Source organism: Pan paniscus, chromosome 12 (assembly GCF_029289425.2).
Source record: "Pan paniscus chromosome 12, NHGRI_mPanPan1-v2.0_pri, whole genome shotgun sequence".
Classification (NCBI taxonomy): domain Eukaryota; kingdom Metazoa; phylum Chordata; class Mammalia; order Primates; family Hominidae; genus Pan; species Pan paniscus.
In genome coordinates this window covers 123671345-123683633 of record NC_073261.2, presented here as the reverse complement: position 1 = coordinate 123683633, position 12289 = coordinate 123671345, and the positions used below count along the sequence as shown (strand labels likewise).

The window sequence follows — 12289 nt, the reverse complement described above, 5'->3', positions numbered from 1 at the left end:
GCAAGGGTGGAACGGGGGGAAGCTGGAAAGATGGCCCCATAGAGCCAACGGTGAAACTGGAGGTGTCTGGGAGGATGACCCCATAGAGCCAAGGATGGAACAGGAGGCAGCTGGGAAGATGGCTCCATAGAGCAAAGGATGGAACTGGAAGCAGCTGGGAAGATGGCCCCATAGAGCCAAGGGTGGAATGGGATACAGAGGAAGATGGCCACCATAGAGGCAGGGTTAGAACTCAAGGCAGCTGGGAAGATGGCCCCATAGAGCCAAGGACAAAACAGGAGGCAGCTGGAAATCTGGCCCCATAGAGCAAAGGATGGAACTGGAGACAGCTGGGAAGATGGCCCCATAGAGCCAAGGATAGAATGGCAGGCAGCTGGGAAGACAGCCCCATAGACCCAAGGACAAAACAGGAGGCAGCTGGGAAGATGGCTCCATAGAGCAAAGGTTGGAACTGGAAGCAGCTGGGAAGATTGGCCCCATAGAGCCAAGGATGGAACAGGAGGCAGCTGGGAAGATGGCCCCTTAGAGCAAAGGATGGAATGGGAGGCAGCTGGGAAGATGGCCCCTTAGAGCCAAGGATGGAATAGGAGGCAGCTGGGAAGATGGCCCCTTAGAGCAAAGGATGGAATGGGAGGCAGCTGGGAAGATGGCCCCATAGAGCCAAGGACGGAATGGGAGGCAGCTGGGAAGATGGCCCCCATAAAGCCAGGGATAAAACAGAAGGCAGTTGGGATCCAATGGGCCACACAAATAAAAAAGCAGGGCTGCAGGTGAGGCCCAGTTGCCAGCAGCTGCTCAGTGCTACCCTTCACTGCCCCGATGCACACCCACAAACACGCGGACACACAAGACACACATACAGACACTCACAGAGCAGAGGCTGGATGTATGCTGTCGTCTGCCTTCCTCACCTTCCTGAGTGGGCAGAGCAGCAGCTTCAGGGACTGAAAAACCCACTCTGAGGGCAGAAAGAAAAGGAAAGCAAGGTTCATCTCCTCCTCAGAGGACCTCCAGGTTCAAAACCCAGACTCACACCCTCCCTCATTGAACCCCAGGCTCACACTTTCCCTCAGTAAAACCCCAGGTTCACACCCTCCTTCAGTATAACCCAAGACTCACACCCTCCCTCAGTATAATCCCAGGTTCATGCCCTCCCTCTGTGAACCCCCAGCTTCACACACGCTCAGTAAAACCCAAGATTCACACCCTCTCGCAGTGAACCCCAGACTCACACCCTCCCTCAGTGAACCCCAGGCTCACACCCCCACTCAGTGAACCCCAGGATCACACCCTTCCTCCGTGGACCCCAGGCTCACACCCTCCCTTAGTGAACCCCAGGCTCACACCCTCCCTCAGTGAACCCCAGACTCACACCCTCCCTCAGTGAACCCCAGGATCACAACCTCACTCAGTATAACCCCAGACTCACACCCTCACTCAGTGGACCCCAGGGTCACATCCTTCATCAGTGAATCCCAGACTCACACCCTCCCTCAGTGAACCCCAGACTCACACCCTCCCTCGTTGAACCCCAGACTCATACCCTCCCTCAGTGAACCCCAGGCTCACACCCTCCCTCAGGGAACCCGACTCACACCCTCCCTCAGTGAACCCCAGACTCACGCCCTCCCTCAGTGAACCCCAGACTCACACCCTCCATCAGCGAATCCCAGACTCACACCCTCATTCAGTGAACCACAGGATCACACCCTCCCTCAGTGAACCCCAGACTCACGCCCTCCCTCAGTGAAGCCCAGACTCACACCCTTCCTTAGTATAACCCCAGGTTCACACCCTCCTTCAGTGAACCCCCAGGATCACACCCTCACTCAGTAAGACCCCAGACTCACACCCTCACTCAGTGAACCGCAGAATCACACCCTCCCTCAGTGAAGCCCAGGCTCAGGCCCTCCCTCAGGGAACCCCAGGCTCACTCCCTCCCTTAGCGAAGCCCAGGCTCATGCCCTCTCTTAGTTAACCCCAGACTCATATTCTTCCTCAGTATAACCCCAGGCTCACGCCCTCCCTCAGTGAAGCCCAGGCTCAGGCCCTCCCTCAGGGAACCCCAGGCTCATGCCCTCCCTCAGCGAAGCCCAGGCTCACGCTCTCTCTTAGTTAACCCCAGACTCACATCCTTCCTCAGTAAAACCCCAGGCTCACGCCCTCCCTCCATGGACCGCTGTTCTCTGCGTGCTGGAGGAGCTGTGCTGCTGACTCACTAAACGGCTAGACTGGCTCTCCAGGAGGGACTCTGTCATCTCCACTTTAATGCTGTGGGAACAGGGGATCTGTGAGACAAGGCTCTAGGTTTACGCAGCTGTCAGGCAGGAGACCTGGGGCCAAAGTCTGACTCTTCAAAACCTCCAGCACAACCACCAGGTGGGCAGCACACAGAGTCAGATGGGGAAGGCTGGTGCGCCCACCACACAGTTTGTTGTAAGAAGGCATGCAGAGCCCTGGTGCGTGTTCACCCGGGGAGAGAATGAGTTCTATTGGCTCAAGGAGAAGGGGCCTTGTGGCAGTTTGGGGAATGGACTTGAAGCAGGTTAGAGGGAAGGGGAGCTGCATGATGGGCCTCATGGCAGGGCTGAGTGGCCAGTGGGGGCTTCGGAGCAGCAAGACCAGAGCTGAGCAAATCCTGAACTACAGCCGGGGTACAGTGGGAGGGGCACTAGGATGCACTGCTGGATAGGACCCCGGGCAGGTGATGGGCAGTCATCAAGAAGGACTTCTGGGTATCTGGTTTAGACAATGGGTGGGCAGTGGAGCCTTCTCAAGACAGAGGATGAAGCAGTCATCAGGTTTGGGGTAAAAGTCAGGACAAACTGGCTTCACGTTGGTTGGTTTTGAAGAACCTGTGAGTCTTCCAAGTAGACAGAGCCAAACACAGGCCTGGAACTCTGCAGAGAAGGCAGGAGCTAGAAATAGGCGTGGAGCCCTTGTGAGGGTGCAGCACCACCAGGGACTGTGCGCAGGTGCAAAGAGGCCAAGAATGGAACTCCAGGGAGCTGAGAGAGAGAGAGAGGGAAAGAAAGAAAGAGAGAGAGAGAGAGAAGAGGTCGGGGAAGACAGGGCCGAACTGGATGACAGTGATCATGGGGAGGCCACAAGGACCAACTGCCCCACAAGGTGTGTGGACAGTGATACCTAATACTACAGAAACCGTCCTAGGATGCAACACCCAGTGGTGTGGGGACTGGGTGACTTTTGCACTCCTTCCGGCCTGGGCACTCTTTCATCCTCTGAGTGCGAAAAACACACCTTTTCTATTCATCTTCTCCCGCATCCCCACAGTCTGGAGATCTGACCCACAGAAGGTCAGGCTAGAGAATCATGAGGATGGATGGATGGATGGATGGATGGATGGATGGATGGATGGATGGATGGAAAGATGGATACGCTCACTGCCTCTTGCCAGCAGCTGAGGACTCCAGAGCAAGGGTCGCCTCTCCTGCCAGGCACTGGCCAGGCTACTGCTACAGCTGTGCACACTCCAATGTGACAGGCATAGCTCCCCTGGGCCGTGGCGAGCAGCAGAGCTTCAAACCGACTGTACATGCCAAGGCCGAGGCAGAGACACCTGTGCAGACTCCAGACAGCCCGAGAGTACCTGATGCCACCTTGAGCTCTTTCTCTACCACACCAGAATGTGTACACGCAGGCACATGCGCACACACATGCACACACAAACGCACATTCATGCACCCAGACATGCATGCTCACATAAACACATGCCAAGGCTTAGTGTCTCCCTCAGGGACAGGGCATACCTGTCCTCCACACCTCCTTTGTAGCCAGGGGGAAGCTTCTGACCTGCCCGCTCCCTGTTAAGCACGCTCTGCACACGGGGACTTCCCAGCCCTCTCCCAGCTGTGTGCTGCTCTCTTGTCATCTGGCCACAGAGGCTGACAAGCATAGGCAGGTCTCCAACTTGGCCCCAGCTCCTCTTGGAGGCTGGACTGGCAGATAAATTGGTCCTGGAGGGAGGTGAGGAGGGGGAACAGAAAGAGGGGGGCCTAGAGGGAAGATTTCAAATGCATTTCTCTGCTAAACCAAACTCCAGCTTTCCAAGTCTCATAGCTGTGTTGCAAAGGCTGACAGAGCGCCAGCCCAGGCTCAGGCAGACGGTGCCAGGAGGGGCACAGGCCAAGCAGAGTGGGCTGGGATCCATCAGAATTCGGTGAAGCAGAGGCTCCAGGAGGAATGGTCTGGCCTGCCGACCTCAGAGCATCTCCAGAGGCCATTCCGGCTCATTCTGGCTTATTCCGGTTCTGTGAAAGCCAGAAGCCAGTCAGATCCAGCCTGAGAAGCACCAGCATTTGTCCTAAGAGCGAGTTGAGAGAGGACTTGGTGTGCAGCCACACTCAGCAGGTGCCCCGGACCTTCAGCCCTTCGCAGACCGATGGCTGATACCAGTATGGCCATTTTTAAGTCCAGAGGAGGAGGCTGCACAGCGCAAGAGAATCCAACTTCAAAACATACTTTCTTGTTGTTGTTGTTGACCAATTCTTCTCAGAGGCTCCCACCAGAGGCCTGCAAAATGGAGGCCAGCAGGGCCCCCCACGTTCCAGTCCACATTCAGTAAAAAGCATGTGGAAGGGGGTGCCATCATTCTCTGCTCATTCTGCTGTTATTTCCCTAAAGTCTTACCATAAAAGGTACAGTGCTCACAGGAATTGCTGCTTCCAGGTATTGGAATGTGGAGGGCATCACCCGACCACGGCTGGCTGTGGGTCCTGGGTATGGAGTCAGTGAACCAGGCAGACAGCACTCAGCCTGCAGAGCGGGCATCCTGGATTCCCGGCTCCCTGAGAGACAGTGGCTGCTCCAGAACTGCCATGGAGCCACGGGGTGTGGGAAGCTGGGATGGAGCACACGGCTTAGAAATAGACCTGGGGGTCTCCCACAGACAGTGTCATCCGGGGCCTGCCTACACAGTCTGTGTTGAGTCGGCAGGTGCAGCCGCGCCTACCTGAAATCTGAGTCAGACTCACCAGATGCCCACAGAGAAGGCATATGGAAGAGGGAAGTCCCCCGCAGAAGTCAGGAAAAGTCTGTATCATATACGTAACAGTATACAGAATGCTATCTGTCTCAGCCTTAAAACCAGTATTGCCGATTCTGAAATCCCAATTGCGTCTGTTCTTAGCATGACACGCTGTGAAATGTAAAAGCCTGAAGCCCTTCAGTGGCTTTCTGGATGTCAGACAATTCTTGCAAATAGCAATTTAGTGAACACAACCTAACCGAATAAAATCATGCCAACTGGATTCCCTTTGATCCGGACGTACCACTCCGATGTATGGAGGTCAGTATTTGACATAAGGTATGACAAGTCTGCTTCAGCAAAACCATTTGAAAATTGGTATTATGACATGCCAAGGCCACAGTACTGCAGCTGACAGCCCACACCTCTCCAGCAGCCCAACTGCACTGAGGGCTTACAGGGCACTGACAATTGTAAATCAAATTCATTCCTGAGAAAATGAATAAAGTGAATTTTTAAGAAATGCTTTGACTGGCATGTACTTGGAGGCACGGGTATGTTGTGGAGGAGATGGACGCCGACCCAAGACCAGCTTGCCTACAAAAGTGGTTGCTACAGTCTACAAGCTTGTGCCTGCCTCCTAAATTTCTATGTTAAAATCCTAACCCCAAGGTGATGGTATTTGGAAGATTTGGGAAGTTGATTAGGTCATGGAAGCAGAGCCCTCATGAGTAAGGTTAATGACCTCAAAAAAAGAAGTCCAAGAAACCTCCCTTCCCCTTGGCTGGGGAACCAAATCACCATGAAGTGGGTTTTAAAGGTGATTCCAGTAAAGGCTCAGAAAGGACAGAGGAGAGCTGCAGGGAGAGCCTCCGCCTTATGGAATGTCTAAGTGGTCATGAACAGAATGTTGGTAGAAATATGGATGATAAAGGCCTTTCTGGTGAGCTCTCAAATGGAAATGAGGAACGTTTGAGGATGAAATACAAATGAGGATGACACAGGAAAGGCCATCCTTGTTATAAAATGGTGAATAACTTGGCTGCATTGTGTTTGTGTCAGGTGTTTTATGGAAGATGAAACCCCCAAACAATGGAAGTGGATATTTGGCTGAGCAGAGGGCTGCAGGAGCACCCGGTTCCTCTTGACTCCTCATAGTGAGATGGGAGAAGAGTGAAGCAATTTAAAGACAGAGATGGTAATCCTGGAAGCAGAGCTTAAAAATTAGGAAAATTCTCAGCCTATCCATATTGGGAAACACAAGAAAGCCTGTTTGGGAAAGAACAAGGGTGTGGCCAAGAGACCTTTCATATGGAAATTAGCATGAATCTGCCATCTCAGCAGAAGACAGGTGCCATTCATAAAGACAATGGGGAGATTAGCCAGAACCTAGTGTCCATGACCACGGAAGAATGACCTCAAAGGAGTTTCAGAGCCTGAAGAGTGGCATGGTATCAAAGGAGAGGCCACAGCCACCTAGCCCTGTCACACATCTGAGCTCTACTCCCCGCACTCAGACACCAAGCTGCTCGGCGGTCCCAGGTGTGGCTCTGGTGGGCTGGAGGGGAATGTAGTTTGTGCAGAAAGGCTATGAGAGCATGACTACCTCCACCTAGATTGTTCTAGAGGGTTCTAGAGAGTAACATGACCCAGGCAGAGGGGTGTCCGGGACAGGGCAGCTGCAGGGAGCCCCCACTAGGGCAACACCCAGTGAGGCCATGGGAGTAAGGCTGCTCAAAGCCATGGGAGTGGGGCTGCTGGGAGCCTTCAGCACCCAACTCCTGTGTGACAAAACTGTGGATTGGGCCCTGCACCCCAGGGTGCCTGGAAGGTGGGATCCAAGCCCCATTGAGCCCAGAGGGCAGAGCATTGAGCCGATGTTGATTCCTGATCTTTAAGGCCTTTCTTCTTCCTTATTTTCGCCCTGTGGAATACAAACGTCTGTACTACACGTGCCCCACAACTGTATTTTGAAAGCACATAAAACGTTTCATTTCACCAGCTCATAGATGATGAATTTGCCTCAAGACGCAAACCACCTTTGAGTCTCACCAGTATCTGATTCAGATGAGACTTTAGACTTTTGCATTGCTGCTGAAATTAATTAAAACTTTTAAGGATGTTGAGATGGAACGAATGTATTTTGTATGTGAGGACATGAATTAGGAGGGTTCGGGACAGAATGCTATAGTTTGAATGTACGTATATCTCCAAAACTTATATGCTGAGATTTAAACCCCAATTTGACGGTATTAAGAGGTGTGTCCTTAGGGAGGTGAGTAGGCCCTGAGGGCTCCACCGACAAGAATGAGACTAATGCCCTAAGAAAGATGCTTCAGAGACCTTCCTAGTCCTTTTGCCTCTTCTGCCCTGTGAGTGCGTAATGTGCAGCCATTCTGCCATTGCTCCATTGTGCCTTAAGCCATGGGAAGACACTGCAACAAGGTGTCATCTTGGAAGCAAAGAGGAGCCTCACTGGACACCGAAGCTGCCAGCACCTTGATCTTGAACTTCCCAGCCTCCAGAATTGTGAGAAATGAATTTCTTATTTACAAATTACCTGGTCTAAGATATTTTGTTATAGCAGTATGATCAGAATAAGAGAGTTATTTTATGTATTTATAAAAACACAATGTTTCATCGCACTCCCTAAGGCTTGTGGTAGGGTTTGGGAAGTGGGCCATTTTACACCAAGAGTGGGAAGAGACAGACATGCAGATGTCTCCCTGAGCTTTTCAAGAAGCCTGAAGTCTGGTCATTGTTATCCTGGTTAGTCTAGTTAAGACCCTGCCTAAAATCACAGGCTAAGGAGAGCATGCCAAGAGTCATTCCCTCCTTAAGGGCTATGTTCCAAGGGGAAAAAATCACTCTATATAGATGCATCCTCAGATGAATGAAGATGCTCAGATCCTAGAGCAGGGAGGGGGCCCCCTTAGTCTTCACTTAGTCTGCCCTCTTAGTCTTTGCTTAAAATGCAGTGGAATATTCTAGTTAGTTTAGGAAACTTCAGAGACCCAGTAAGGCCACCAACACTTCCACACTCAGGGCAAGAGTCTCTATGGGAAATGGAGTTGTCCACGTTGCCGCAGGTGCAGCGTGTGAGCTCAGTGTGCGCGTGTACACACAGGGGAGTGCAAAGCAAGCACTCGTTTGCATAGAGCCTCTCCGCATGCTCACAGACACACAGAGAAACGTGCACAGAGCCACCGCCTCTTCAGGAAACTTCCAGAGGCCCTTCCAAGTAGACCACTGGGTCTTCACCCACAGACTCTGCATCAGGGTTTCAGGACGTACCCTATCCTCAATGTCAAATATAGTGGCTCACCTGGTTGAAAGCTTCCACCAGGGGACAAGATTTTCCATTCCACAGTGAGAATCCAGGCCCAATCCTGCTACAAGGAGACACATCATGCCTTTACCTTCCATGGAGATGTAATAGTGGCAAGGCAAATGCTCTCCTTGACCAGAGCAAAGACATGGGGAAGTTAGGGCAGAAGAGTCCTGCAGGGAGCAAAAAGAGGCATGAGGGAAGAGGCCAGGCAAGGCAGAGTGTGAGGAGTGAAGCCCAAATCAAGCCTCTTGGACCTCAATAGCTGTCAAGGTCTTGTCTTGGCTACAAATAAAATACTGAATTTTAAACCCCCAAATATGCCAAGATCATCCTCTGCCTCTCTGTCCCTAACCTTTCCAGATTGAGCTCTAGGATGCCAGGGAAAAGCAGCAGGGCAGTTAATTCCCGCATTCCTTCCACCTGCAGCAGGCTCTGGGAGTCCAGTACATGCAGGGCCTGGGGGACAGCAGAGCCCCACCTGAGACAGAGGCTGAGCTCAGCAGCCAGTCAAACCCGGCCTGGTTCTGCTTCCAGATGAAAACGCCTCTATGTTAGTGTGTTTCTACACTGCTATGAAGAAATACCACAGAATGGTAATTTGTAAAGAAAAGAGGTTTAATTGACTCACAGTTCCACATGGCTGGGAGACCTCAGGAAACTTATAATCATGGAGGAAGGCACCTCTTCACAGGACAGCAGGAGAGAGGATAAGAGCCAGCAGGGAAAATGCCAGACGCTTATAAAACCATCAGATCTCGTGAGAACTCACTCACTATCACGAAAACAGCATGGGGGAACCACCACCATGATTGAATTACCTCCACCTGGTCCCACTCTGACACGAGGGGATTATTACAATCCAAGGAGAGATTTGTGTGGGGACACAGAGCCAAACCATATCAACCTCAGACCACCGCAATCAACAGTGCAGCCAATGTTTCCTGGAATCGTTGAGCAGACATCAAATGGAGTAGTTGCCTTTTGTGTAGAGGCTGTGGTATGGATGTCTCTACGTTGGACCCACACTTGGCATCATGCAAGTCACACCTATCAGACGCATGACAGAGATGAAGCCAGCTGGTCCCGAGCGTGCCCATGCCTGTCCATGTCTGTGCTGCCTCGCTGCAGGCATGCACTCTCCTGCCGTGCGCTGAGATGGACGCTGCATGGCTGGGACATTCTCTCTACCTGTCTCTGCCTCTGTGTCTGTCTGTCCCCCACACACACATGTGCGTACACACACAATGTTGCTGGTCCCTGTCCACTAGAATGCACTCCATGTGATGACTGTGGATCCTACCACGACCAGCACCAGAAATAAGGCACCAGCACAGCTCAGGAGAGGAACTCGCCCAGGTTTTGAAAGATTTGATCCATCATCCTCACTTTGAGTACAAGTCAAAAATAAAAACCTCCAGAGGCCAACCCTTTTTAAAATTCATTTCTTATTGCCTTTCTTTTTTCTCTCCTTTTCCTCTCTAGATGGTGGCAGCAAAATTCAAAGCAAGAGAATCCCCAGGGAAAGGACAAGATGGCAAGACCCAGCCTGGGGTGGCCATGGCCCTCCTCTCTGACAGGATCCTTCCCTGGGAGGTTTTCTCTCAACTTCTACACCCAGAACTGTCTCCAAAACGGGAAGCGTGTTAGCTGGAAACTACTCGCTCCTAGCAAGGCTGCTCCATCTGCATGGGCTCAGCGCTGCTGGGATCTGGGATCTGTCCTGACTTGTGATTCTGGTGCTGTTGCCTTCGGATCCTCGCTGAAATGCCAGCCACTACGTTGGCTCCCTTATAATCACCTCTTGCCCACTAGGGAAGGTAAAATAGCATCGAATCAGAGGAGGAGGCATCGGAAGCACTGTGATGGGGACGTAGTTAGGTTTTCTTCCTCCCAGCCCTGAACAGGAGCCTCTGAATTTTTCAACAGCTGTCTTTGCCCCTCTTGGAGAAAGCCCCGTCTGTTCCCCCTTCCTCACTGCGTAATCCTTCCCATACGCCCCTGCTCGCTGCCATTTCTGAAGGACACAGGGGGCTTCTGTTACCTGAGCCCTTTTTCCCTCACAGATGCCTGCAGGCTGAGGCTTGCTGGGGAGGCCTCTTCAAGGGATGCCTAGCCCCTGGACATCATCCAAGTTGGCAGCTTCACCGCAGAGCTGCTGAGAGAAAGGCGCGGGGGGCAGCCTGGGCTGGCCTGCTGAGCCAAGATAAAGCTGCAGGAACCTGCTGCTGCCAGAGGGGATGTTTGCTGGGTTCCCACAGGTGACCAATGCGGGCAGAGACCAGCCAGGACTCCAGCTCAGGGACAGTGATGGGCACAGGGTCACGCAGGGCTCTAGGCTTGGCCCAGGTTTTGAGCCAACAACACCAGCTGCCTGGTGGTGGGAACAGACACAAGCACCAGGCTCAGTTTTCAAAGCTCTCCTCCTCCTTCTCCTGTTATTTAAGGTCACACCACATTGGAAGTGAGTCAGGCAGGTGGAGCCCTTTATGTCCATGAGGCAGGTGCAGCAGCCCAGGGAGGCAGGGTGGCCTTTCCCAGGAATAGCCAGCGTCACCTGGAGGCAGAACCAGGCGAGGGCTGTGTGGGTGGCTCCCAGCCATGTGGACAGCAGGCCTGACTGTCCCTGTCCCCATGAGCCACATGAAGGTGCCGCGGATCCGTCCAGGCGTGGGTGGTGTTCTCTTCCGGCCCAGCCTTCTCCCTCTTTCCACACACACGGTTGGGCCAGCATCTCCCGTCTGCTGCCATCTCCTCTGCTGGTGGGGGTGCGTCAGCTGACCCTGTGCCCTCTGGCCTCATTTTTCATGGGTGTTGCCACTGTCTGGCTGTCTGCCCCTCCCCGCATTAACTCTCACCCTCTGGCGGCAGAGACCTTGTCTTGCCCATCTCTGTATCTCCAGCCCCCAGTGGCCCTCAGTGCTCATTTGCCAAGGGAAATATATGCAAAAAGTACATTTGCATATCACAACCCTGTGAGGCAGACACACCCGGAATCGTTGCTCCTGCTTTGCAGAGAGGGTCTGTCCCTGGCCCCCGTCTTTGACTGCTGGGGCCTGAGGGTGTGGGCGGACAATGAGGCACATCAGAAGGAAGTAGAGAAGGGAGGTGAGAGCCTGTCTTTCGTCCAGCTCCCTCCCTGCAGGGCCAGCCCTGGCCAGCCTTAGACCAAAGGACACAGATGCTGGCAAATGTCTCTGCCAGGCCCCCAGGCCTTGATATTCATCCACAATGTGCCTTTCAGGCCTGGGCTGGGGAGGCCTGAGCCCCACAGCAGCCCACACCTTGTACTCCAGTCTCCCCTGACTCCAACAACGGGCTGGATCCCAGGCTCCATTCCCGCATGAGCTGCCTCCTGCTCAACGCTGGAATTCTGGTGCACACAAGCACCATGTCACCCGATTTCTTTATTTTACACATTGAACATGAGATCCTAAAAACGGTAAAAGGGTTTACTCAAGGTCCCAAAGCCAGACAGTGGCAGGGCGGCCCCCATCCTCAGCATGATCTGGGCTCTTTTTCATGCAGGGGAAATCTGTGCCCACTCAGCTCTCCGCATTGCCGAGATAGCGCCTCGTGTGTGTGTGTGTGTGTGTGTGTTTGTGCTTGCATGTGCATCACATGTTGCATCTGTGCACATATGATTATGCGTGGACATGTATGGGATCGTGTGTACATGTGAGTATGTGGTGTCTGTGTGCATATGCGTATGAACGTGTGTGGGTGTGGGTGCACATATGTGTGTGCCTGTGTATGTGCATGCACATGTGTTTGTATGTGGTGTCTGTGCACACATGTTTGTGATTATATGTGGACGTATGTGTGCACACACCTATACCTGTTAGGGTTAGGGTTTGTTCATGTGCCTGCATATATGGGCATGTGTGTACATGTGAGTATGTGTCTCTGTGTGCTCGTGCGTGGGTACGTACGTGTGTTGAGTACATGTGTGCACACAACTGCATTTGTGCATG

At 52.8% G+C, this 12289-nt stretch overlaps 1 protein-coding gene across 8 annotated transcripts in view; it reads right to left on the bottom strand.

The window, feature by feature from the left end:
• The window catches only part of LOC112438915 (uncharacterized), a 258190-nt gene that overhangs the window by 138489 nt on the left and 107412 nt on the right, over nucleotides 1-12289 (bottom strand). For 3 of the 8 annotated variants that reach the window (XR_008624440.2, XR_008624438.2, XM_034952521.3), the window contains one exon: nucleotides 871-958. Coding sequence is in view for 1 of the 8 variants with exons in the window: in XM_034952521.3 (XP_034808412.1) it covers nucleotides 871-958 (88 nt within the window). In the remaining 7 variants the exon portion in view is untranslated. Of the gene's footprint in view, nucleotides 1-870; nucleotides 959-2131; nucleotides 3009-3770; nucleotides 5025-12289 lie in introns of those variants that run through there. The other 5 variants (XR_008624439.2, XR_008624443.2, XR_008624441.2 and 2 more) reach the window with 4 other exon arrangements.